A 25,710-nucleotide genomic window follows, 5' to 3' on the forward strand; every position below is an offset into this window, starting at 1 on the left:
AATCCTCCACAGCGCTGACACCTAGCATCAAACTTGCACTTCGCAACAGGAAGGGGAATGCATAATTTATGATCTGGTAAAGTATCTTTAATTAAACCAGTATTTTCTAAATTTTGACTTAATTTAATTTTAATCTAGCAGAAAGAAGCAATCTGAGTCTGGCCAAGGTTTTCCTTAAATACCAACCTTGCTATGTGGGAGGCTCTGAATCAAGTAAGACAGATGATTTTAATTTCCATGTTCTCAGTATAACACTTGGGGTCAATGTTTGCATACTTTTCATAGGCAGTTTACAATTGACAACCACTGTAATTGTTAAACTTTGGTGAAGACCTGATTGACTATTATGCACTGCCACCTTCCTGCCTTTGCCTGCCTGCCCCTCCCTTTGCCTCCCTTCCCCTTTCTCCCTTCCTTTCCTTCCAACAGCAGAGGTGGCATCACACCAGGCTCCGCTGCAGTGACAACTCCTCCCTGTTGGCTTTCTGGATGTTCTAGCTCTGTTTTTTTTTTTCTGCCTCCATCTCTCTGCAAGTCTGCATAATGCGAATAACTCACTTTTCTGCAGCACGAGGAATACTAATTCCTCAGCCTGTGTTATTTTCTCCTATGTCTCCATTTCCCCACTATCCGTCTTTAGAGTGCCAATGATTGCTCTGCTCTGTTTATATAATTAGACCAGTTGGCTTGAGTAATTACTTTTTGCTTCCTTCAGTTTGCTCCTCTGCACTAGTTGGGTTTTTTTTCCTTCATTTTAGTCCCTTCAGAGGAAAATTCAAAGCAAAGTGTGTGGCTTTTAACTCCCTACAGCCCACTGAATCAGAGGCCACCGGCTGCTCAAGTCTGTGAAACTTGAGTTTGCTCAATACTCAGCTGTTAACTCTCTCATACTCTCTCCCTCTTATCCATGTTAAGTGAAATTTTATGTGATATACCTGCAAGTGCCTGTGTATCTCCTGCTGGGAAGGGACCATGCCAATCCGTTACTCTCACATCCCTGCAGGGAAATGGTGGCTGTTAGGGGCAAAACACCCCTTTACTCCACGAGCAAGGAAAGGAAAAGTCTCATTGGCTGAGTCAATATATGTGAAGAAACCCACTATGGTGACTAGGGAAGTTCCTGCTCACCTCTTGAAGGATTTCCTTTCCCACCTAAGCATCTGTTTAATTACAGCTATTGCAAAGACAGTTAATAGCTGATGAACATGCCAGTATATTTTAATTGAATATATCGAGTGCACTGAACAAAACCACAGCTCTTGACCTTTCCCGTAAGTGAAATGTTAGGACAATTTTTTTCTGCATCGAGAGCCCAGGGAAAGAGTAAAGGGGACCACCCATTACTGCTAATGGGAGTCACCCATGTAAATCCCTCTCATGTCAGCATGGTAATAGGTTGCTTAGCATCCAATTAGTTTCATTTCATACAGTTGTTCATGTTACAGGGGAAGGAAAGTGGGAGCAATGATCTGGCCCAAGCACAGTGCTCGAGGCTGCACTTCTCCTCCAGCCACTCCAACTGTGGTCATCCCACACTCACACTTTGTCACCATCGTGAAAGGCTGGAATGATTTAATGGCAGTGGCTACAGTTTGTCATTGCAATGGGACAGATCTGTGAATCAACCAGCCCCTCCTGCTCTCTAGGATCATGATGGGACAGAGCAAGATTTATTCTGGATGCTGGGAATTGTTAGCTCTTTGCCTGTGCAAATGCAAACCCACACCCCCCTCAAAAAAAGGGCACTTAAGCCCTAGCTTAAGTCTTTATTGATTTCTAAGGAGCAAGAGCTTGCGATTAAAGTTTGCTCGTGCTTAGGCTCTTTCCTGAATTGGTGCTTAGGTCCTTACCCCAGCAAAATTCTCATTGATTTGTGCAGGAACACAGGCTGGCTGAGCCCTCAGGGAATGGTTCTGTATTTATCTGCACACACATGACAATTTCAGAGCAATTTTGTAACATTACAGCTGCATTACTGGTGTGTTTTAACTGGCCATCAATAGAAAACTGGACTTATCTATAGTGGTTTGATATTCCAAGCTAGGTAGGAACATTCAGTTCTGGCCTGCAAAACATTTTGTCATGTAAAATAAATTTTGTAGGTTAGATAAGTCAAGAGCTTACTCTTGCAAAATATCAGCCCGTGTCTGAGAGCTGCGGTTAGGCTGCATCGAATATTCAAGTACAGGGAGGAAAGGGAAAGCTCTTCTTAAGGCTCATTAGAGATAGCAAAAAGATACAAAAAGACCCACCACCATTTTACACTTGTAAAAAATATCCCTAGTAGGTTCATATTTTTAATCTTTAGTACAAAAGCTCCGTAACTACAGCAAGGCATTATTTTCTGATGACTAGCTACCTTTTTTCTATAGCCTCTGGCATTGAAGCTCTCAATGAAAAGTCGCTTTAGAGCTAGTTCAGGCAGTTCATTTTCTGTCAATCAACTCTCAGGCTCTAAGTATAAAGGCAGTAACATGACAAGATTTCTATTTTAATATCTTTACTCCCGATAAGATAATCCTAGAGGAATGGCAGTGATCAAATATTTACAGGCAGTGCTCACTGGCACAGTCTATTGTAAAATTAAATACACAAAATTATGTGGGGATAATGTTAATGTTGTGATACGAGGACAAAAGGCAGAATACCTGAAATGAAGGTTGACTATTGTTAATAAATCTTCCTCTGCAGTGGGGATTTGTGCTGCTGGAGCAGAGAATGGAGGAACAGCTTCCATTTTGTGACGTTCTGCTGCTTTTCAATGGCTTGTTGGCTATTTCAACATATTTAATTATGTAAGAAGCTTGAGTTTTAAGCATGCTTTTGTGTGTGCGTACTGTGTGTATCTCCCACTGTGTGAGTAAAAGTGGGCACTGATGAGGACCCTGGGGGCCCTGACTGGACCACCCTCTCAGAGTACAGGCAGTAGACCATATGCTGAGGAGCAGGTGAGGTCTTCCAAGTCCTGCCTTCCCCCAGAGACAGAGTCACAGAATCCTAGAGGTCTTTTCCACCCTTAATGACTCTAACCTCATCTCCTCCAACCATCATCCCATCCCCACCAATCCACGTCACTCTCTTGTTAGTGACATTTCCATGTTTCTTGAACACCTCCAGGGGCAGTGATTCTACCACCTCACTGGGCAGCCTGTTCCAATACCTTATCACCTCTTTCTGAGAAGAAATTCTACTTATATTCAAGACGAACTTGGTGCAACTTAACTTAACTTAAGGCCATTACCTCATGTTTAGTGGTTCTGAAGCTGCTCAATAGCTCTTCAAGACAGGAGACTGAGTAGCAGTAGTAAAAAGTGCAGGTCTTAGAGCACATCACCCAGAAGTACCGCCTTGAGAAGGTGCCAGCAGGTCGCTGCATGTCCTGCAGCAAGACTCCCAACCTTGGAGCTAACAGGAGTTCATCAGTAGGCCACTTGAAATGAGATTCTTAATTTCCTGGAGTTGCCTTCCAAAAAAGTGGGGTGGGGAGGAATGAGCACAGAGAACAGAGGAGGGTGCTGGAGGGAACAGTAGATGAAATCTTCATCCTGAAATACAAAGCTAGAAAGACTCTTGTCCCAATAGACTCTTTTTTTTTTTTTTTTTTTTTCCCTTAAGAAGAAAAATTGCATTTTCCAGCCAGCTCTATTCATGACTGTGCAGAGCTCTGTTAATGGGTTGTGCCAGGCTGTGGTCACCCTACAGAGCTATTGGCAGGAGAGGTGGTAAGTTAGAGAGGACTGTAAAGGAACTCTGCATGATATTTTTTGATGAGCTGATTATTCAGGAATTTCACAACAGCTGAAATACATCACTCTGTCCCAAAACTCACAGCTTTGCCAACACTCAGGACAGCTTACATGAGCAGCAGCATTTCCTCCTTCCCAGCACTGCTGGTCTGTTTGTTCAGAACTAGATGCAGGAGCAGGACAAGGCTTTTTAGCAGCCATCGACCATGGTGACAGTAAAGATGGGAAGTGGAGAGGAAACAGAGAGCTGAGATTGAAGTGAATTAGGTACTTTCATGGCTGCTGCTGTCTATGTAGTTAAGACTAAAAGTTTTCCTTTAGCTCTTGGGTACCGGAGCACTGATTTTTATTGCTTTACAGACCATGTGTGACTTTTTTAGAATTTATTTCAGGGCACATTTAGTCCTCAACTGCCCTTCAGGGTGCTGTCACAAGCCAAAGCTGACCTCAGCTCCCCAGAAGTGATGTGCAGAAGAATGGTTATCTGTAACCTTGCATAACATGACACAGGCCCAGGCCAAAGCCTTTGGAGCTGATTCCTAATGTTTTTGCCCTGCCCTAAAAATCTTTGTGTGAGCAGATGGTGCCAGGTGGCTTTCAGATGGGACTGTATGTCAGGGCTGCCTGGTGTGGCAGGACCCAAGTCCATGGACCAACAGTGTCCCCAATGGATCGGTGCTCTCAGACAGGCTGCTATGCACACTTCCAGTAAGCTAGTTGTATTCCTGCTTACAGGACTAATGGTGCAAGAGACAGCTTTTCTGCAATTTCTGTTTCAAAGTGAGCAGAGATAAGAAGGCAGCTGGAACCACGTCTTTCTCCCAGCCTGTTCCTACAAAGTCAATGAAGAGCAACGCAGCTGAAACACAGCTATTCTGCTAATGAAAACAGAGGCATGCAGGCATAGTCATCAGATCCCCATGGAGGAACTGCTCACTTCAACAAAGTAAACTTTTACTAATGGAAAAAGCATAGAAAATTTGCCTGTGTATAAAGACAGGACCATGGTCCCAAGCCATTAACAGCAAGCACAATCAGTTCTGCCCTTCATTAGAAAGCCACAGCACTGGGACTGTTCTATTTGCACCATGTCCACCTAAGCCCTGCACAACAAGCTGCTCTTCACCTTTCTGATTTTTCCTATGTTTTCTCTTCTCAGTGGGAGAGCTCAGTAACTTGCAGCATTGCACAGTTAAAGGCAAGCCCTGGGCATGCTGCATGCTGGACATGACCCAAATCTCAGCGTAAGTACAAGTGAATGAGGCTGGAAACAAAACGCATGGGTTACAAAGACCGGCAATGCTTTCAGCACAGGGTATCCTTGCACTTTCAGCAACTTGTATCATTGTATAGAATGCCCTGGGTGAAGAAAAGTTTACAGGAAGGATATGAATGACTCAGACCCCATCCTTAAAGCTCAGGTCTTAAAAATGGGCAGTGGAGTTGACTCTACATACTGCTGGAGGATGTCATGTACTTCATGATTTGCCTTTTCTAATCTCTTCTTATCTCTCACTCCAATCCTTTCTCATATCCCTCATCTTTTGCAAATTCCCTTTTAAAGCTGGAGCTCAGCACATAAATATTTTCATGCAGCATAAATAGGTTGTTTTGTACATAATGCCACAGGAGGCTTTTTTTTAAAAACAGGACCTTTAGTGCTGTGATGACGGCCTCCTCATTTACACAAATGAAATGTTCCATACAGCTCAGTACTCATCTGCTCAGCAGCCCCATGCAAAACGGTTGGCACAGCGCCTGCTCGTCATGGGCTACAGCATTAATAGAGAATTTCCAATAGGAAACCCCTAAGGTTTGGAAATACCTTGTAAACGTAATGGATGCTCGAGTTTCCGTTTAGCATTTTCCCACTGGAGCAGTCTTTGTTTTCTTCCTTCACAAAATCACAGATACTTTAAATATTAAGTGCAAAAGGGCTACCATTCATGTTGGCCCATTTGCCAGCCTGTCTGCTCAGTTTTTCTTCTTTGTCACCTCTTGCTCCCTGATCTCATTTCCTGTTTAGTCAGCCCTTGTTCGGAGTCCAAAAAGCGCAGAAACCATCAGAATGGCCTTTTCATTTACTCTGCCTGGAAAAAGAAATCACATTACAATAGCTACAGTTTTTCAAAGGGCTAATGAAAGATATGGGTTGCCACATCACATCATGGTAAATCTTTGAAATCAAACCTGCTTTTCAGAAGCCATATTTTAACAGCAACTAAGTAAAATCTGGAATTAAAATCAGCAATTTTCCTCTAGTGTTTTTATTTACATTTGACCAGCAGAGATACTTCAAACCAATGGGCTGAATTCCTCTGTGTTGTAGAGTGCAGAGAAACTTAGGGAAAAAATTGGAGAAAACTGTGCTGCATTCATATTTGTCCATTGTGTATTTTCATATTTCTCAAGTCAGAATGTGACTCTATGGGGCAGACTATTTTGGAACATTTGGAATGATTAACACCTTGTGCTGCTAGGCACCCAAAGCACTGCCTGACTCTGGTTTGGACCTGACCCTAAAATCCCCTGGTGTTTAAGTAAACCCTGCACTACACATCCCCCTTCTGTGTGGCTCTTATTGAAGGACTCGGAACACTCAGGGGACACAGAAGCTTTGGCTGCAGCTTCCCCCCAGCTCAAGAGTAAGATGGTGGGTGCTCTTTTCATGCACATCTTGCAGACTCATTTCTTCTCCCATCTGTTGACTTCTTTTTTCTTCATTACGTGTTAGCAATCAATGACTAACCTATTAGGATCCTTCGCAGGGCTCTGAACACAGCATTTCTTGCCAAGGGAGCGTTCCGCACGAGTGGCTTCTGCTCACGTTGTCTGTTCTGTTGCTGCAAGTGGGACTTTCATGCAGTCTAACCCTAATGCGATGACTATCACATTAGCAGCTTTACATATTCATTGATTTGCAGAAGTGTTTTGTATTGCCTTAAGCTCCAAAACCTTTGTGACAATGCATTACAAACAACAGACAAAGGAAAGATCTTAAGAAGGGCTACAAATTTCTTGTTCTGCTATCTTATCTGGTGGAATAGTACCTCTCCAAGTTTATCTTGTCTAGTCTACAACAAAGCCCTGTTTTTTATGAAATGTCACACTGCTAAAGGATCTAATTTTTCTTTGATACAATAGCCTACGTACAATAACTGAATCTCAAAAAGCACAACACGGAGTAAACACTCTATAATGTATCCAAACACAGCAGCTATCCAGTTATTCTAGCACTTTATTTCAATTTAGACCAGGGGACAATTTTAAAAGATTTGCTCCCAAGTACACAATTCAGAAAAATACAACTTACTACTCAGAGCAGTACTTTGAATCAGCGCTGTTAGTTGTCTTAGCTGAAATTCATCCTTGATGATATCCAAAGGTCCAATAAAATTTTTCATTGAAGAATCCCTTATTTGTAGAACATAAAATCATTCAGCTGCAACTCCAGGGCTGCTGAGAACTGCAGAATGAGGTCTTCCTTATGTCACAGGATGTTTTTCAGACACGTTGTTACCTGAAAAATATCAAATGCACTAGTTAAATACAATAGTATCTTTGATGTGTGTTAGTAAGACAAAATGTGAGGCTGTTTATCACTAACGAGTTGGGTGCTCATTAGTGTGCTCCATCAGGAAACACTGACAGCAAAATGCAGAAGGAAATGTTCAGTGTTAAATCCACACACAGCACATTTCAGCACCTATTATAGCCTGCGCTATAGGAAGAGGAGAAAACCATCACATGCAACTACTTTAAAAATATATATCAGAGTAAGAAAGAGAAGCATGTTTGATTTATTATATACTTTTTTCAATAAAGTTCACTTCCATATAATACTAATGCCTTTCTTTCACATTGCACTTTTCATTCCTAACTCTCAAAGCACTCCAAAAGAGGTCGAGATCATTTTACAGAAAACAAACATGAAGTGAAGCACCTCTCTGATGTCACTGAGTAACACAGTGCACAGCTCTGTTGACTGCTAGTCATAGGAACGAGGGATTACAAAGGGTATCTTGTGTCATCAAATCCAGCTTCTTACTCTTCAAATCAATTTTGCTATAATAATCTCATGCAAGACACTTTCTTTGTAGTGCCTGATCTCTTATATAAGCTCCTAAAATGCTCTTTCAAAATCATCATCTCTTGTATATCCTCACCCATCTTGACCCTGTTGCGGGACTCCCTAGGTAATGCTAAGGCATTACACATCAATGATGAGGGGTCCTTACTCTGACTTCAGCTGTCTCTGACACTGGAGTATGAGCTGGGATGCTCTTCCCTGCCTGCTCCAATTTTACGCATCCTATAGTGGGCCTTACCAGAAGAAGACCTGTACTAGTTGCCACAGCAGGCAGGTGGAAACAAAGAAATGCTGAGAGCCTGGCAACTGCAGCTGAGTAGAGCAGTAAGCACCATGTGCTGACTCCATGCACAAAGTCATGTCATTGCAGCACTAACTGGAGGCCTGCATTAGCCCAGGATGCACAAATGGGGCACATAATTGGCCTTTTGTGTACAGACTGATATCCTGGCAAACAACAGAGCCTCAAATACACTCAGTCCAATGTATTTCCAACGTCCATCACACTTCTCCTTTTTCAAACAGCTATTTACCAGAGAAATTATATTGCCTTTCCACCCTCACAGCCTTGGTACAGAAACACAAAGGCAGCTCTTAAGCTTCAAGGTCATGTTCAGGTTTGAATGTTCTTGTGGGCTGTTTCATTATGCAGCAGCTACAGCAATAGGATAACCCAATACAAACCTTTGCTAATAATTCAGCATGAAGTAGACTTTTTGCTTGGGATCTTCAGTTTTGTGCCTTCAGACCATGCTTAGAGCTGGCTTCACTACTCAGAAAGCGGTATCAGCTTCTTAAACACAAAGCTGTTCTCAAGCATTACACAGGGGCATGGCCTCTGAACTTCTTTCCCCAGGCTGCATGCAGGGCTTGGATTCTTGCTGCTGTGAGGCTGCAACTCCCCTGCCACCCACTTCTTTGTTTGATTGTCTTTTCTCACTGAAACATAAGCTTCCCCTTTTCCATGGCATTTTAAGCCACAGTACCCATTGTATGCACCTCTTGACTGACAGCTCGGTGGCAGCCTGTGAATTACTCCGCACGAGTTCTATGAATTGGTTTCAAGAAGGGTCTGGCTGCTTAGTGAATGCATCTTTTTGCAGCTTTGAGGGGCAAGGGATTAGCATCATTTTAGCATAAGTTCAGGTAGAAAAGTCCTTGACCACAGTTGGTATCACCTTTCTTTGAAGCTGGGCATTGTCTTCTCCATTTTCCTCACAAACAGTGCTTAACAAATCACACTAAAAATACTTGGTATTTGACAGACAGCTCAGGTAAGCATTTAGGCTTCTGGATATGCAAGTTAAGAGAACATCTGGCCTTCCATCAGCTTCCTTTGCTAACAGTAATGCATTTGCAGCTTTGCCTTTATGCAGCACAATCTTGCCTGTGTCTCTGGCCGTGACATTTCTGCTGTAGCTGTAATTGCAGGATCCAAGCAGTGCAGTATGGAATTCATTGTACTCTACAGCTGAATTAAATGTCCACCTACAGGGAAATGGAAGTCCAGAGAACGAGATATACAACTTTTAGCACAGTACCACTTACATCCTCAAAACAGAGCTCTGTTCAGTGTGAGAATAACATTATGTTTATGGTGGCCTCTTGCAAGAGGAAGGCACTTTACTCATAACCACAGCTAACTCTGTTGCAGCTTTTTTTCCATAAGAATAATGACGTGCTTCAACTAGAAGAATTATCTGCTTTGATGCTGAAGCTGCCATGCATTAACATACCACGTTGGCTTGGGGAAAGCCTTTGCTCTGAGCTTTCTAGGGTGGGTATTACTGCTATGCTCAGTCACTACATTTCTCCTGGCTGTTTACATCTTCCCTTGAAGAGATAATTTAACTCCTGTGCATAAACCTTCCTGCTACAGAAGTGGTGGCTGTGGATGTTTTACACTTCAAAAATACCAGTAAGGGCCCCGTTATGTTTGTCTGTGGAATTTCTGTTGATATTAACCTTCCTTCCATTCCACTGAAATGATAAAAAGATTATTTTATATGTACTCACTATAGAAAAAAAAAAAAGTTTTGGGTGAAAAAGCACAGACTCTATGATCCGATCCATCTTCTCTTTGCTATTTCCAACTACTTAAAGCATAATGTCATTCTAAAACGCACACGGAGTGTGGCGTTCTGTTCTGACAGATTGTTATGATGTTTTCCAAGGTGACCTTCATAAAGCATGTTTCTTCTGAAGCTTATATTTCACTCTCAGGTCATAATAGTTTCACACAGACAAGCAAACTGTCAGCTCCTGCTTTCTAATTAATGGTTCTTGGATGCTGCTGAGTGGGGGATATAATTAATAGCACTTAAGGCTGGAGTGCAGCAATGTCTATAGCTGATTACTAGGATGTGTGTTTACTTCAGGATTATATGCAAACAATTCCTAAGTGCAGCCATGAACAGCTCTCAGTGACGCTCTTGGGGATGTCCACAAGACCCGGCACACCAACTCTTACTCCAGTGTAAGCACTCCAAGAACTGCCATGTGTATGAAACAAGGCTCCCACAGCTGATGGGCACTCACCTCCACTGATGCTATTCCCCACAGCAGAATTCACAGCATGTTGTACTTTCTGTGCTGGCATGGTGGACACACTCCAAGGCATAATCATCATTCTGCGGTTTTATTAGTTCAAAGTGCCAGAAATAACGGGAGGGCTTTTCTTAGAGTAAAGCTGCCAAGGAGAGGTTCTTTGAGCCATCTTGTCACACTTGTCTAAATTTAAGGAAAGGGATGTGATTGCTCTGGTGCTCATGGTTGCACATGCAGCATGAATGATCAGATGTGCTGGAGCAAGACTAGATGCGAGTCAAATTGCCAGTTTAAATTCCCTCTGGTCAGCTGCTGCTAACGGTGGTAATTTCCCTGCTGAAGTCAATAGAAGAGCATCTTTTCATGCATGCTGATATCTTGGTACAGAAGAGGTAGTCATGAGGCAGGATGAATGCTCTCAAAGAACGAGATCATCTCTTTCACAGTGGGGTGAAAAAAATGAATAAAATTTGTATTCTCTGACAAAGTTTAATAGACTATATTCTCCAGAAACACTGCCAGACTGGGGATGAAGGGTAAAGCTGACATTAGAAATCCTGCACCACTGTGCAGCCTGTATTATTTTTGAGAGATTTAAAAATGAATTTTGCATGTTGGATGACAAATACTCAGATGATTAAGCAATTAAAAGCTATGGGATATTTGCAGCTCAAAAAGCACTAGGCAATGGAATATCACTGCCAATCTCCTTTTATGCAAAGGGACATTTTGACATCATACTTAAGACTGAATACTTTTCCAGCAGCATAGAAATATGACTGCAATTGCACATAAATAGGAAAACTTTTACTGACACTCGTGCAGCCTGGTTCTTTCTTCAGAAGCCACACTGCACACTGAAACTGCCTTTGAAGAGAAACATTCTTCATATCCTATCTGAAGGTTAGTAACCCTTTTAATCTTTAGCCTTTTGGCTGTCATGTGTGCCATGATTTAAAATGCACAAAACAGACTATCAAAACAGCTAGCTCTAGACAGAAAAATGTTAAAGGTGGAAGTGAAAACAAGCTTGCAAATTAAGATTCTGCATCAAATATTGCCCTTTGAGAGAGGACTCTTTCCTCGTGGTTCTACCTCAAAAGAGATACCAGTTAGCAAACATAACCAGCACAGGTGTAGAAACAGCACCTGAAGAGGTCAAATCTTGGTGCCATTAAGCAAGAGTGGCTAACAGTAGCAATGACATTTAAAATATTCTTTCCATAGAAAGTTTTTTTCTTTTTCTTGTCCTTATTCAGAGTGACACTGAACTTCAACTTGGATATCTACAACAATTTGGGTAAAGATTCAGCCATGGCTATCTACCAAAGTGGGATCAGCACCAGCATATGTAGTAGGAAAAGAATCAGGAGCTTCTTACCTTTTTCAAGTGCTTCTTATGAAAAAGAAAGTCATCTAAAAGTCCTTATTGATCAGATAATCTATACATACAGATAAAAACGTGTACCTGTACCTAATCAAGTCACACAGGAGTTGTGACAGTTGGTGAAGGACTTGTGATAAATGTAAGGGCAGCTAGGAAGGCTCTCAGGCACTGCTCAGTCTGTCCAGGCTAATCTAGCTGAGCTGGGATTCCTTGAACATAACACTTAAGTTGAAAAATAATGCATGAGACCTTAAAAATTGCCATCTGTTGGCTCCAGAACACACACATTCAGCTCTTTCTGACTTTCCCTGTGCTGCATGAAAAAGCTCAAGTCAAACAGTGTCCAGGTAAACTTATAAATGGCAAAATAAATCCTCTGTAGGTGAAAAACAAAAATAGCTTTGAAGGAGAATGCATATAACCTTGCTAATTTGCCAAGAGTTTTCAATCTTCATCATTTTAGAAGCAAGGTTAAGAGAGTAAGTAAAGGTTGAGAAATTCAGAAGATGCTCAGATACACCTTTATCAGAGGTTCAGAGCTTTAAACCTCAGAAGCAAAACAATGTCAGGGAGAATAGATTGACAGTGATGCTTGCATTGGGAACCACGGGTTGGAAGGACTGTTTGTACTAAGCAAAATACTCTCATGATAATGATGCTGCTGAGATTTAATTTACCAGCCTGTTCTAGGAAAGGTAATGACCTTAATATCATGGAGAACTTATCAAGAGGTCATCCATGCAGAGACACACTGATTTATTTTCACAATAAATGGAAATAAAAGTCCTGCCACATGTATAAATTCATTCCTGCAAGCCAATTCCATCTATAAAGCTTTGTGCTTAGTATCAGGAGATCCTAAGAACATATGACTAATACGTGGGTATCTAATTCCAATTCTCTTGAGAACCTCTCTGTAAATGTACTTCAAATTCATTTCTAAACAAACCAAAAAAACCCTTCTAAACTCCAGGCATACCCACCACATTCTGAATACTATTCATGCCATGGATGAAGCATTACATAATGCCTCTGTTTGTAGAAAGGACTGCTGGCATATGTATTATCTAAGGATATGGTCTTTCTGCCCGAGTCACCCACTTTTCTGGTTCTCAGAAATGCTCATCTCCAAACAAATCCCACAGTCACAGCTGAAACTTAACTGTGTAGCCCAAACCCTATTTCTGGCCCTTCATCTCCCTATGTGCCCAACTGGATCAGTCCCAGGTGCTGAGGACAATCTTCCCCTACTCCTGCAAATGACGTGCATTACACAGCTTTCTCTGTGCCAGCCCACAGAGGTGCTGCCATGGTTAATTGGCCTGGAGAAGCTGGTGTTTTTGCTGCAGTCATCACACAAGTGAAAAACAGGAAGGAGAGAGTCCAGTAAACCAGCCCAAATGGAGAAGACAGAACTGCAGAGAAGATGAGGTTGTCACGCACAGGTGCCATGTGTGCCATGTAGCTGAGCTCAAGATTTTTCAAGCTGGGCTGCAAGCAGTGAGTCACAGGCAGAAAAAAAGAGATATTTATGGGATTTTAGTTCTTCCGAGGAAAAAATATGAAAGTCAGAAATGACAGAGAAATGAGAGTGCTGGATGGTGACAAACAACATATGGGGAACAGGGGAGAGGGAGCTTTTGGCATCACTGCTGCAGCACACATCCCAGCATAACTCATATTGTTCTCTGGGGGCCAGTTCATTTCTACAGAAAGAATCTGGCTTCTGGGACTCTGGGTACAAAATGAAAACCTTTCTGTTTCTAGAGCACCAATGTTAGTGTTTGCCAAGTGTTTTCTCTTTTCTACTCTCCCCTACACATATTTCTTTTCCTTTAAGGCCGACAGGAATTTAGCAGAACAGGCTGTTTTCCAGCAGGCATAATATTGAATGTTGAATTGATCAGATGATTTAAGATGTGCAGGAAGAAGTTAGCATTTGCATGTACCACTCTATAGACTGAATTCTGCTGGTATCTGTTATGTGTACACAAGCACAGCAGTTTTTAACTCATTGTCTAGGTATCATGGTGGCTATTTTCTGTTCTAAAAGCAGAACAAGGACATCTTAGGACAGGCGTTCATCTGGAGTAACTACTGACAGTTCTGATTTCCAGGTGTGTTATTCTTTTGCTCTCTGGTAACTAAAAGCTCTAAGTTGGTTCTTGCTGAAGGATGAGGACGTTATTTTAGCTACTGTTGGAGCACTGTGCCCATTTTGGAACAACACAAACCTAAGAGCTCTCATTTCTTCTGTTCCATTCTACGTAGTCTCACTTGTCCTTAAGAAGCCTAGAGAGAATTGAACAGTTCTGCGTGTTGCAGGAGTATGGTGATGTGCTAACCATTACCTTTAATTTTCTTGAAAATACTTCTTCAGAATTGCTGCTTCAGCTGCCATTTCCTCTTCTGTCCTCCACTTGTCAGGGGAATCCTCTTTGTCATGGCTCTGCAACTTTTTTTGAGAGAAGAAGAAAAAAAATAGCTTGTTGATTTTTTTTTTATTTTATTTTATTTTTTTTTTGAGTTCTATTGTCAAAAGCAAGACACATCTGACTGAAACTATCCAAGTATTCCATGGGTTTATGGGATGGAGAGACATGGAGATAGAAAGATGAAGGGTGAAGGTTACTGGTTTTGGACTGCAACAGCAGTAGGATTGGCTAACTGGCTCTGAAGGATTTATGATGATAACACAGGGTGCCAGGATGAGTAATAGGCAGTGACAAAGTTCACCTCTGTGAGCTGATGATCAGATACCTCGTGAGTCTTTGATGCAAAGCTGGTAGGTAATAGGATAACAAACCCTCTGGCAGCTTGAAGTGCCCATTACACTGGTGGAGTGGTCCAGGCAGAAGCTGCCTGGACACCTTGTCAGTAATTCATGTAAAATTTTCTCTCTGCTTTTTCCTCTTCCCATGGGGCTAGCTTTCTCATCAAAGACCTATTGTGATAACAAGGCCCCACTGCAGCTGTTTCCATCAGCAGTTTATACCAGCACTTTTCAGAAGAGATACATTACTTCCCTGCATGCAAGTTATTAGTCCTTCCTTGCCCTTGCTTTAAAAGTGAGGTACAGCCCTACTTTAGAAAGGAAAATTCTGTTAAGAACACTATATTTCATCAGAGATTTAATGGGGAAAAAGATCAAAAGTTGTGAAACAGTTAATTTTTCAATCTAGCTGCATAATACACCTGCAAAAAGATGCCATATGTAGTAAGAATTAAGTGACATTATAGCAGACCTGAAAATTTCAAACCCATCTACTGCTTCTCCAGAAGAGAGTCCTATTTTACGGCAAATATTATGTGGTAGCACTCGAGTGCCTATTTGTACACATGTACACTCAAAGAATTTCTGCCACTCATCAAGGGAAGACTACATTAACAGCAGGCAAGAGAAACATTTGCGTTAATTGCTTAAGTATTGAGATTTCTAGTGTGTCTCTGGGTACAGAGACAAGTGCAGATTATATTAACAGCTTCCATGCTTCTAAAAAACATTATAATATCAACTCATTGTTAATGCCACAAACAAAGCTGGAAGCTAAATGAATTTACACCTTTTAATCCTGGGCAAATTTTAGTTCAGAAGACGAAGCAGTTAGAAACAAAGACAAAACAATATTGTACCTGCCAAGCAAGCTTCATTACTGTATATGGCATGTTTAGCAATAAACTAGGATTGTTAGCATATATCCAACTCATACACACTTTTATTTGTGCTCTGTTTCTCCAATTCTGAATTTTGCTGCCAGCTATAGTCCTGTGCGTTTTTACATTCTGCAGTACAGATTTCTTTCAGCTCAGCAGATGAAGCTGCTTTAGAAAGCTATTTCCTTTCATGCCAATATGATACAATAGCTGTAGGCAAATTAAAGTGTATTACTGTTTGACTAGTATAGAACTAATCTTCATTGTTATGTTAGCTCTAGGTATGTCATAAATTCATCTTGTAATAATGCTACAGAATTATGGAGAAAGATTTACATACCAGGAGCAGGTACACTGTATACACGGTCAACATACATCAGTTCTGCCACTGTAGGAACCTATATGGCATGTGAGTACCACAGCTAAGCTGGCAATGGGAGAAGTAGCACACATCACCTTATACTTCCCATTCACTGTGAGTGCTCACACTTCACAAGACAACGCACTAGGATGAGCCAAGTGGTGGTAAATCAATTGTCTGTCTGAGGTGTGAGCTGGTTTTCTAAAAAAGCAGTCTCGCTCATTCGACCTGGTGTCAGCAGGAGACATAGCAGCAACAGCTCGAAGGCGAGGGAGGCCAGCCCCTGCTCCTCAAGCTCTCCTTGCTTAACTTCTAGCAATGTCTTTGGCTGCTCTTTTCCCTCACAATCCCATTAGTGCAATTCAGGCAAGAGCCAACTCACTTGTACAGAGATTAATAAGGTAGGGATTTAGCTCAGCTTTTATTTTAATGTTGCTTGCTCAAAGAAACAGAAGTGTATTGAATGAATTGCTGTGGTATTTTACAAAGAAGTGAGCTTCATCATGTAACTATAATCAACTCCCTCCATGCTGTAGGAAGGAAGCAGCTTTTCTTGGTATCTGGACAGCAGTTCCCTCTGCAAGGCTTGGCAGAAGCACTGGGAGCAGGGTTTGCCTACATGGAGCCTTGCATCACTGCAGCCCAGGGTACACAATGAAGTGAGTGGACAGGGCAGTCACAAGCTGCAGATCATTTTCTGCTAATTACCACTTAAAAAACTGCTGGCACATGAGGGAACATAAAAATGTAAAAGAAAGGTTACACAAAGGTTACACACCAAACAGACAAATATGCTGCTGCTAACACTTGAAGCCCTAAATTCTCTGAAACCAAATGCAGACCTATTGTTGTATTACTAGGGCAGATGAAAAAATGGAAGAATTAGCAAAAGGATAAGCAACAAGATTAGTGCAGTTCACATACCTCTGAAGAGAGAGGACAGGGTGGGAAAGGCATATATATGCATATGTAATATTCTGGACAAATACAGATGCACATTAGTCAGCTCTCTAATCGCAGCTGCCCCAATTACACACTGTATCTGGTTCAACATTCTTCAAGCACTGACTCTCGTTTATAACAGTACATCTTCTTGCCTCGCAGTACAAATAAATGCACTGTTTCTAAGATATGCCCTTCTTCAAGTAGATCATTACTGATGTCTGACTTCTTGGGCTTCCTGATAAATTATCCCCTTCTTTCACCTCAAGCAGAAAATGCTCTTCCACCAATAATCTATGACTGTCAGTCTTGATTACTTGTAAACAGCGAAGCTCTTTGAATATTTCTGCTTGTGAAAAGCGTTCATTTTCTCACTCATGTCTCCCAGTGTGAAATGCTGGCAGACCTGACAGCTGTGCTTTATGTTATTTTATTAAAGTTGTTAGTGCTGGAGAATGGTCTACGTTTTTATCACTGCAATTCTTAAGGGAAAAGCAGTACTGTTTTATCACACATTCACATTGGGGAACCTTTGCTTCTCACCCTTTGCTGCGGAGCCCAGAATTCACACTGCAGCAGGCTATGGTCAACCCAGGTCCAAGACTGGCTGTTGCTTGAAATAACATCTGTATTGTAGTGTTTTTTACCTCTGTCATAACATCAGCAGAAAAGCAACCTATGTTAACAAAGTACTAGCTCTGTTAAGTATTGGGGGAAAAAGGCTTTTATGCTAATTAACACTATTGTCACTCTCCATGAATATTTACTGTTGATACTTAAGAGTTTATAACCTCCAACACATTTAACTACAAGAAAACTCATAGTGGTAGAGAGTAATTACACCAAACCACCTCAACACAACAAAACCCAACTGCTCCATCAGTTACATGATACAATGCTGACAAAGCCCACAGCTGAAAAACAGAAAAAGGAACTAATATTTGCCAGCAGTTTGGATCAGATATCAGGCATCACCCTGCTGGCATCGTTTGTTAATATCAATACTCCTTTGGATACTGTCATGACCTGCTTGAAAGGGACATCATTTTGTTACTGAAAGCCCACATTTGGGTGAAATCTGCAAGTATTTCAGTACCACATTAATGTGTGAACTGTAAGAAAGAGGAAAGTCCCATTTCCTCTCTCCATTGGCAACCAGATACTGGAGGCAGAAAGGGTTGCTGCACATCTCTCTTCCTCCAGCACCCATGGCTTGTCAGCCATTTGGTGATATTAAGGACCTCAATGCTGGTTTCCTCTTGTTCTGCCTAAACTTAATTTCTGAATGGCTTGCTTTGCCCTTTTCTCCTTGGGCTTGTCCTGGCACTTTTCCCTCAGTGCTTCCTTTCTCTTTTTATTTAGCTTACATCCTCCTGGTAAGACTTCATTTTCACCTCTCCCTGTAATGTAATTAACTGTGACTGTCATTGCTATCATCTGCAACTCCTGCTATACTGTACCCTTTCCCCAACCTCTGCTGTCTTCCCAAAGGGAGTGGGAAGCTTCTGCTGGTCTGTGCCTCCTGTTTCCATCCCAAATATGTTTGGTTGGTTGTAGTTTGAGTTTTAACTCAACCAGCAACCTAAAATGAAAACGTGACGGGCACAACGGTACTTCCAGCCCAGGGCATGCCCTGCTCCCTGCCTGAGCAGCCTCAGCAGTTGGGAGCTTTCTGCATCTTTGGGTCTGCCTCCATATTTTATTGCTGCTTCAAGAGTGCTGTAATTTACTTGCTTTATTTTCGAGTAAACACTGGAAAAAAAAAAATAAAAAATCACATCTTATAACTAACTTTCTCATTGCCAATTATGCTTAAGATTTTGTTACATCAATATCTGCACATGCATGAAACAAAGCTCTGATTTGGGGGTATTAGTTACTTGCTGCGTCACATACCAGTACCTTAAGGAAATGAAGAAGAAATTGAGGACATCTGCATTCCTGCATTGGTGGCTATTATTTATTTTTAGAACTATCTCCTGGAAAAATCCTTCTACAGTTATCTCACCACTTCATGAAACACACTGCTGCCTCGGCTACCGATGTTATCCCTGCAAAGCGTACCTTCCGTAGGAAATCTCTGTTCATCAAAGCCATACTTTAAAGAGAGTGTTTACTTCTACTTCTTATCAAATCGTTGTCATAATGGTTGTAATTATGTAATATATATATTACAGTTTTATTGTTTTGCTTTGAGGAAAGACTAGAACCTCGTACTTCATATGGACACGAGTAACCATGTGCTTTTTAGAAAATCACTTAAATGAAGAGAATGTTGTGGAAACACTGAAGGGTTAAGTAAAAACCCTGAGCGCATGTGTTTAACTGCTTTGCTAAAATACACACTACAAGGGCAAGTTTCCAACAATTCTGTAAAAAAAAAACAAACAAAGACAGCAAAAAAGACAAAAAAAGAAAAAAAAAAAAAGATATACTGAGCAATTTTCTTTTTAAAGGATAAGAGACAAAAATCAACCACAAGCAGAATGATGGCTGTACAGAAAATGCATTTGCTGTTCAGAGAAATACACAGATTGTACTCTGAAGAGCTGAAATCTTGATGGACTTCCAGTTTGGCTCCATTTAAGATAAAATTCTTGGAAAGAGAGTACATTACAAAGGAGATACTTGAAGGAATATCCACCAGGGTTAGAAGTCCTGCCAAAGACTTGGAGAACTGCTATTTGCAGTCTGATATGAATCCAGGCAAGAACCCACGAATGTGTTTGGCTGCAATTTCACTACGTTTTTAAGTAGAAAAAGTTGCCCGTTATCCTTCCAGGTAGCAGATAATGTCACCAGTTTTACACCTGGAAAGATGAGGTAAGAGGGATGGGGGGGACGGGGGGACGGACACTTCCTAAAAGCATTTCCTAGTGAGAACTGTCTACAAGAGAGAGATGTTTTGCACAATGTCCTGGGTAAGAAGTGGCAATGTCATCAACGTGGTAATGCTGAAGGAAACGTTATACTGTGCGCACAGCTTGCCATGCAACATTACTCATTTGGAAAAAGGCTATTTTTAATCAAGAAAAAGCACTTTAATCAAGGATAGAGTCAGTGATTCAAAAATTTCATGCAGGTGCATGTATTACTTGACTGAAAGCATTTTCCTCAAAGGTCAGAGCTGCAGGGAGATGTGCATGTCCCGTTCCAGCAGTGGAGATAACCTCAGGGTGCCCGTATCAGCCTGATGTATTCTGGCTCTTGGCTCAGGGAGCCTCAAAGTCAGAACTTCCCCTGCTAATCCTCTTAACTTTAAACAAATATTTGCCATAGCCTAGGCACACTCAGTAAGATTCATGGCATGCCAAAGAAGACACATTTGTGTTAGGGAGGTTGATTCAGTTTTCCTTTGTACATTTCCTCCTGCACAAAAGAAATCAGCTGCAGGTCCTACAGCATACGCTGAGCTGGTTCAGCAAACAGCAGGGACACAAGCATGCCCCCAACTCCTGGGGAGCCCTCCCCTCCTCCTCACATCTCTGGGAACTGCAGGGAGAGCTCACAATGGCCAGAACAGAGAACAGATTTCTGCTTGGCAGGTGAATGAGCTTACTCCAACCCAACAGCTCCTATTGAGCAAACCTCCCCGCCTCTCCTCCCCACCTCCCAGCCCCACAATTCTCTGAAATTAAAAAACAACATTCAATCAGCATTTCCTGGAGTAGCTTGTACTCTGAGTCACTCTCTCCACTGACTGCAGGAAGATTTTAAGATTTCAGATGTCAGAACTGACACATGCTGCAGGCTGGAGGCAAACCCCTGCAGTTCCAAAGCCTGCTTGTGTACTTCCAGGAGCACTCAGGGACCCCTTGCCTGCCAGCAGACCTCCCTAGGACAGGGCTGTCTGCCTTCTCCTGGATGCAGCTCCGTCCCCAGGATGCCCTTTTCCTCCCAAGCACCCCTCTGATGTTTCTTTAGCTTTCAGCCTGGCACACACAAGGCTACCTTGCCTCCAAGATTGCCTCCCCAGGATTTAAGTGGCCAATACCATCCAGTAAGTAGGCACTAAAATAGGTTGAGGAATAAATTGCTCTCATTTAACATTCACTCTGAAAAATATGGCTGCATTTATTATGCAGTATATTGTTTTATATACTGTTTTGTTATAATAAGTCATGTTTAAAATGTCATGACATTTAAATCAACAGCAATAAGAGGGAAATACTGAAAAAGAACAAGATCAAAAAGAATTTGAAAAAATCCTAGCAAAATGTTATGGACCAAACTCCACAGTTAAAATAAAATGGTTGTTCCCAGGTGTGGTGGGCAGAGAGGTGCCACCACCATTGGGGTGGTTGTGGTTGGCTATGGCCAAGGGACTTGAGTACTTGAGGCAATGCCACCACAGTGCTCTGTGTCCTCCCCCACCCCCCGTGGTTTTAGTTTCTCTGGGCTGTCCTTTGCCATCGAGCCACCACAATACCCTGAAGTATGTCCTTAGAACTTGATAATGCTATTTGTCTCAGTAAGAAGACTTATTTCAGTGCCTGTGCTAAGTTATATGAATGAACTTCATATAATATAGTATAAAAGCTTACTTTAATGTGGCTTCATAGCCTTTGAGGAAACACAGAGCCTGTCAACCACTGATGATTTACATGCATAATGGCAGATTTTCACCACAAAGACTTTGATGTTAAAAAGAAAATAACTTGGATCAGAGGAGCTACTGTGTTACTGCAGATTTTGTGCTCATCTTTCTATCAGGTCTGAACCCGTATGGAGCATCCCTCGCTGCTGCCTCTGTGCATCCTCACCCCCTGCCAAGGGGAAAAACAACAACAACTGCAACAACAAAACAGATGGTGATGCAATGAAACATTAAACCCAATCCCAATACCTGAGCCATACCATGAATATTTCACAGAGGCAGAGGGTAGAAAAGACAACAAAATGATCTTTTCTAGCATCTTAAGGGATATCTAACCTTGTAATTGCTAGAGACACAGAGGACACACAAGATGGAGACCAAGACTACTTAAAAACTGTGTGTATTTTCTAAAAATTAGTAACTCAATGTTCCCACTACAGCCTGCCAATATGAATGACATTTACTCTTGCTCTGAGGAATGAAAGAAACTCTAAGAGACAGACTGCATTAAGAATCTATTGATATTCCACTGACCTAGTGCCACATGAACCAGACAAGTTTTGTCAAGGGCAAATGCCCCAGAGTCTGAAAATTCATTTCTTAAAGTAGCAGCAAAGGAAAAAAGAAATATATACATCTCTTCAGTGTCTAGAATACTTATAAAATCAAGTGTAGGCTTGCATTGTCCTGATACTGCAACAGCAGTATACGACACTAGACCCAGATACGTGAACGGAACTGAAGATATCAGATGGTCAATCAACTCTTCCAGTTTTCCAAGCAAGTCAGTACTGCCATAAAGCTTAAATGGGACGTTCCCTTAAGAGATATCACATGGGTTTTAACCTAGTTTATCTTACTACACAAACTTCACAAAGCTAAGTTATCCATAGTCTAAGCCTTTCCTTTGCAAGGGATGGATGCAGAAGGCATGAGCTGTGCAGGAGGTCCCCATGGCGCCTTGTACTGGTGGGGCACCCAGAACAAAGGAACTGAAAGGAGAGTGAGAAACGACTCAATACTGTCCAGGCAAGCTTCTTCGTCCCTCAAGATAAACCTCTTAACTCGTACGCTAAATCAAATGAGAACAAAAACTCACAGACAAGGGATACAACACAGCAGCAACACAAGAACCCCTATTTTTTTTTTTCTTTGTGAAGCTGAGCCTGGGATAGCAGTGGCTTTTTCAAGGGCTGGAGGAGTGCAGGCTGCCTTCATTCAAGGAGGAGGAATATATTTGCTCCTCTTTCAAGCTGCAATGCTCGTCCTTCTGTTCAAATTCTTTTTCTGGGGGGTAAGACCACAGCTATACCCACGTGAGGCCCACGCTGAAGAGTGGGGATGGCATTATAGCCTGGGAATATAACATTCTCTAATAGATTTCAGTGAACGGACTGAATTTGGGGAAATTAATTTTAGCTGGATACATTGTGCAGTTAATTAAGGCTGATAGCTTCCACTAGAAGAAAGGAGTTTTTGATGAAAATACATTGAAAAATCTTATTAAACTGCCTAGTAAAAAATCAGTTGCCATAGCCTGTGCTGCATCTTCCCAGACACCTCCACGTTTCTATGCAGAAATCCTGTACTGATACAATTTGCACAACAATTAATATTTAATATGCAGATTTGGGTATCATTGCTTTTGGACAGAATGAATGTTCCGACCTTTGAGCACACCCATTTTAGAAATATTCATCTTGAAAACTCGCTGGAACTTATTTGCAGCATTGGTGTAAGTTCTGCTCCTGGGAGCCTCATGGATGAGGTGGTCACGTAAACACGGAAAGGTAGAAGGCAGAGAAGACGTGAAGATGGGAAAAGCAACCAAAATATTCCTGCTTTTCAGAGATGAAGTAACTTTTTGTTTTCAGTTCGTTTTGTTCATGCCTTGGGAAATGATGATATCAACAGAAATGAAAGCAATTTCCAGCCGAAATGAACACAGCTCATGGCTCAACTGAGAAGAGGTGGCATATTTTTCCAAAAGCTCAACTCCAGTACTTGCAGATCAAATACCCTGAGCACAGACCTAGCATGAGCTTGCATCATGTCAGCTTGCCAGTCTGGGAATTTGCAGGTTTTCTACTTGTTCCTGAGGAAGCCAATTGGGAAATCAGGTTGTACTGCCACATCACGTGGTGGAATTGCAAAGTCATTTTATTCATTTAGATACAACTCAAAGTCAGGCCAGGGTATCTTGGTAGCACAACTAGTACAGAAGGCCTACCACTCCATTCCTCTCTCCCATAAGCCTTTCCCTTTTTTAGCTAGCCTTAAATCAAAATTCCCGGAAGGCACATTCTGTGTTCCCAGGGCTTATCCTGTGCATGTACTGATGTGTACAAAGGTGCCCAGGCTTTCCTCATTCACACCCGTAAGCATTATTATATTACGTTTAATTGCAGAAGACACTGTCTTAACAGCTTTATTTCTTATATGACATCTTGTGAATTGCCTTTAAGAAAAGCCATTTACAAGACTTCTATATATATGTAAACTAGTATTCTAATGTCACATTCTTGTTTGCACGTGACCTTGTAGTCACGTCAGCTAATCAAAATGCAAAAAGCAAGTGGCCCTTCACAGACTTCAGTTAGGAAACAGTAGCATGGGTTTTCATAAAACAAAAGTGTTTGACTGATACTGTGCAAAATCTGTTCTGCTGGAAAACCGGCATCTTGCCCATCATCTTCTACAAAGTTCAGTATTTTTGTCAGTGCTCATCTCCTTGACTTCTTAATTGTCTGTGTTCACTGACTGTATCAAATGGAGTTTTCCTTTGCCTTTGCTCACTATGTATTACATCTTTTAATCGGTATATATAATTACTTACCACAATCTGCCATGCCAGATTTTCTAAGCATTAGTCTAATTAACTTAAGCTTGATAATTATGTTTCAGATATCATAACAGTACACACAGAACTTGCAGATTATGCTGTTAGCTTAGCTGTTTCTGATAACGATTTTCTCCTATTCTTATTTTCAGTTTTCTTTTTGTACAGGGTGGGAGCACAGGGGAGGAATAAAAGCTGCTACTCTGTTTAAGCAACTGGAGATTTCCGTAAAAGCAATATCGGGCTGTTTATAATAACAAGGCATCAAATAAGGCAACACAAATGAGATCCAAAAGGCCAGGATTTCATCTACTTATAAAACTAGAATGTCAGTGAAAGAAGAAACCTGAGCTTCCAACAGCACAAATCATAGAGGATTCAGACATACTCTTGCAGCACTTACTGGCCAATTACAGAAGTACTCAGACTTTCCACAGGTCTCCAGCCTAAGCTATTCTAATTATACGCCTGTTGGCGACAGCATGCCACCAGGGAGGCAATAAATAAGTGATAACATGCATGGGACCTGGCACATATACCTAGCCAGCACAGAAAGATCATCCCTCACAAAGTGATGTGGGCCATCTGGGCATATGAAATATGCAAGCCTGAGACCCCGAGTAACAGTAAATAGATGCAGAGAACACTTATGTCACAGTAATAAAGGAAAACAAAAGAAATCAGTAAGAGGTTATGGATTTTTATTTGGCTTTTTGGTGCAATACTTTCCTTCTCACTTCTGTCCAATTCGCGCTTTTTTTTTTAAAAAAAAAAAAAACAAACCTTTTGAGCCCATCTGCTTGAACTGCTTGAGTGCAGTGGTTGAAAGAAGCTGCCATGCCTATTCAGAGAACCACACTGAGGACATTGCATTTATTCTGAAGTTACTGGCAAGGATTTCATTAGCTACAAAACACTGAACCACTCCTGTTTTTAATGCAGACTTAGCAGATACGGAAAGGACAGAAACATGCAGTTCCTCTTCCAAAGGTTCCTCATTCCAGCCCTTATTTTCAGGTGCCTGAAGGTCTGTTACCCTTGACAGAAAAATTACCAGCAGTCAAGGAATTAATCAGAGTAGCCAGTCCATAAATAAGCATAGCATAAATCTGAATATTAGTAATTAGCATTTGATTCAATCAGACCAGAAGTGTTAGAAGTGTTAGACCACTGTAGCAGCAATTCCTTATAGGAAACTATTTAACGTTCCAATTATCTTTAATGAATTAACCTCAAAGTATGGCTTAGGTGCAACATCCTAAGAATCCCTTTACTCATCTACAGTCCACTTGCAACTAATTTCCCTTCACAACCCTACCTCAATTAACATTTTTCTGTATTTCATACATGAGTAACTGCAGTACTGAAATATGCAATCCTTTCCCAAATTTAATAGCTGAGATGCCTTAATTCTGATTCTATAAATGAAGGAAAATCATTTTCTGCTACTATCTCAAACCAATTAATTTTTTTTTTTTTTTAAACTGACTCTGCACCTGCTATGTATGTATGAACCTAAAAAGTCCTACATTTTCCACGTCATAATT

The 25,710-nt window shown here is 41.4% G+C and overlaps 1 protein-coding gene and 1 long non-coding RNA gene across 9 annotated transcripts in view; one reads left to right on the forward strand and one right to left on the reverse strand.

The window, feature by feature from the left end:
- Window positions 1-25,647, forward strand: part of LOC116217177 (uncharacterized) — a 130,353-nt gene extending 104,706 nt beyond the window's left edge. The window contains exon 13 of the long non-coding RNA XR_014886304.1: window positions 139-25,647. This is a non-coding gene — a long non-coding RNA (uncharacterized LOC116217177). The remainder of the gene's footprint in view (window positions 1-138) is intronic.
- Window positions 3,411-25,710, reverse strand: part of FHIT (fragile histidine triad diadenosine triphosphatase) — a 512,252-nt gene continuing 489,952 nt past the window's right edge. For 7 of the 8 annotated variants that reach the window (XM_031555606.2, XM_085235680.1, XM_085235679.1 and 4 more), the window contains 3 exons: window positions 14,122-14,225; window positions 7,060-7,266; window positions 5,698-5,836 (listed from right to left, as the gene is read on the reverse strand). In XM_031555606.2, coding sequence (XP_031411466.1) covers window positions 14,124-14,225 — 102 coding nt within the window. In that variant the 3' untranslated portion in view covers window positions 5,698-5,836; window positions 7,060-7,266; window positions 14,122-14,123. Of the gene's footprint in view, window positions 3,546-5,571; window positions 5,837-7,059; window positions 7,267-14,121; window positions 14,226-25,710 lie in introns of those variants that run through there. The other variant, XM_085235677.1, reaches the window with a different exon arrangement.

This window comes from Meleagris gallopavo, chromosome 14, assembly GCF_905368555.1.
Source record: "Meleagris gallopavo chromosome 14, MGAL_WU_HG_1.1, whole genome shotgun sequence".
NCBI classification, from domain to species: Eukaryota; Metazoa; Chordata; class Aves; order Galliformes; family Phasianidae; genus Meleagris; species Meleagris gallopavo.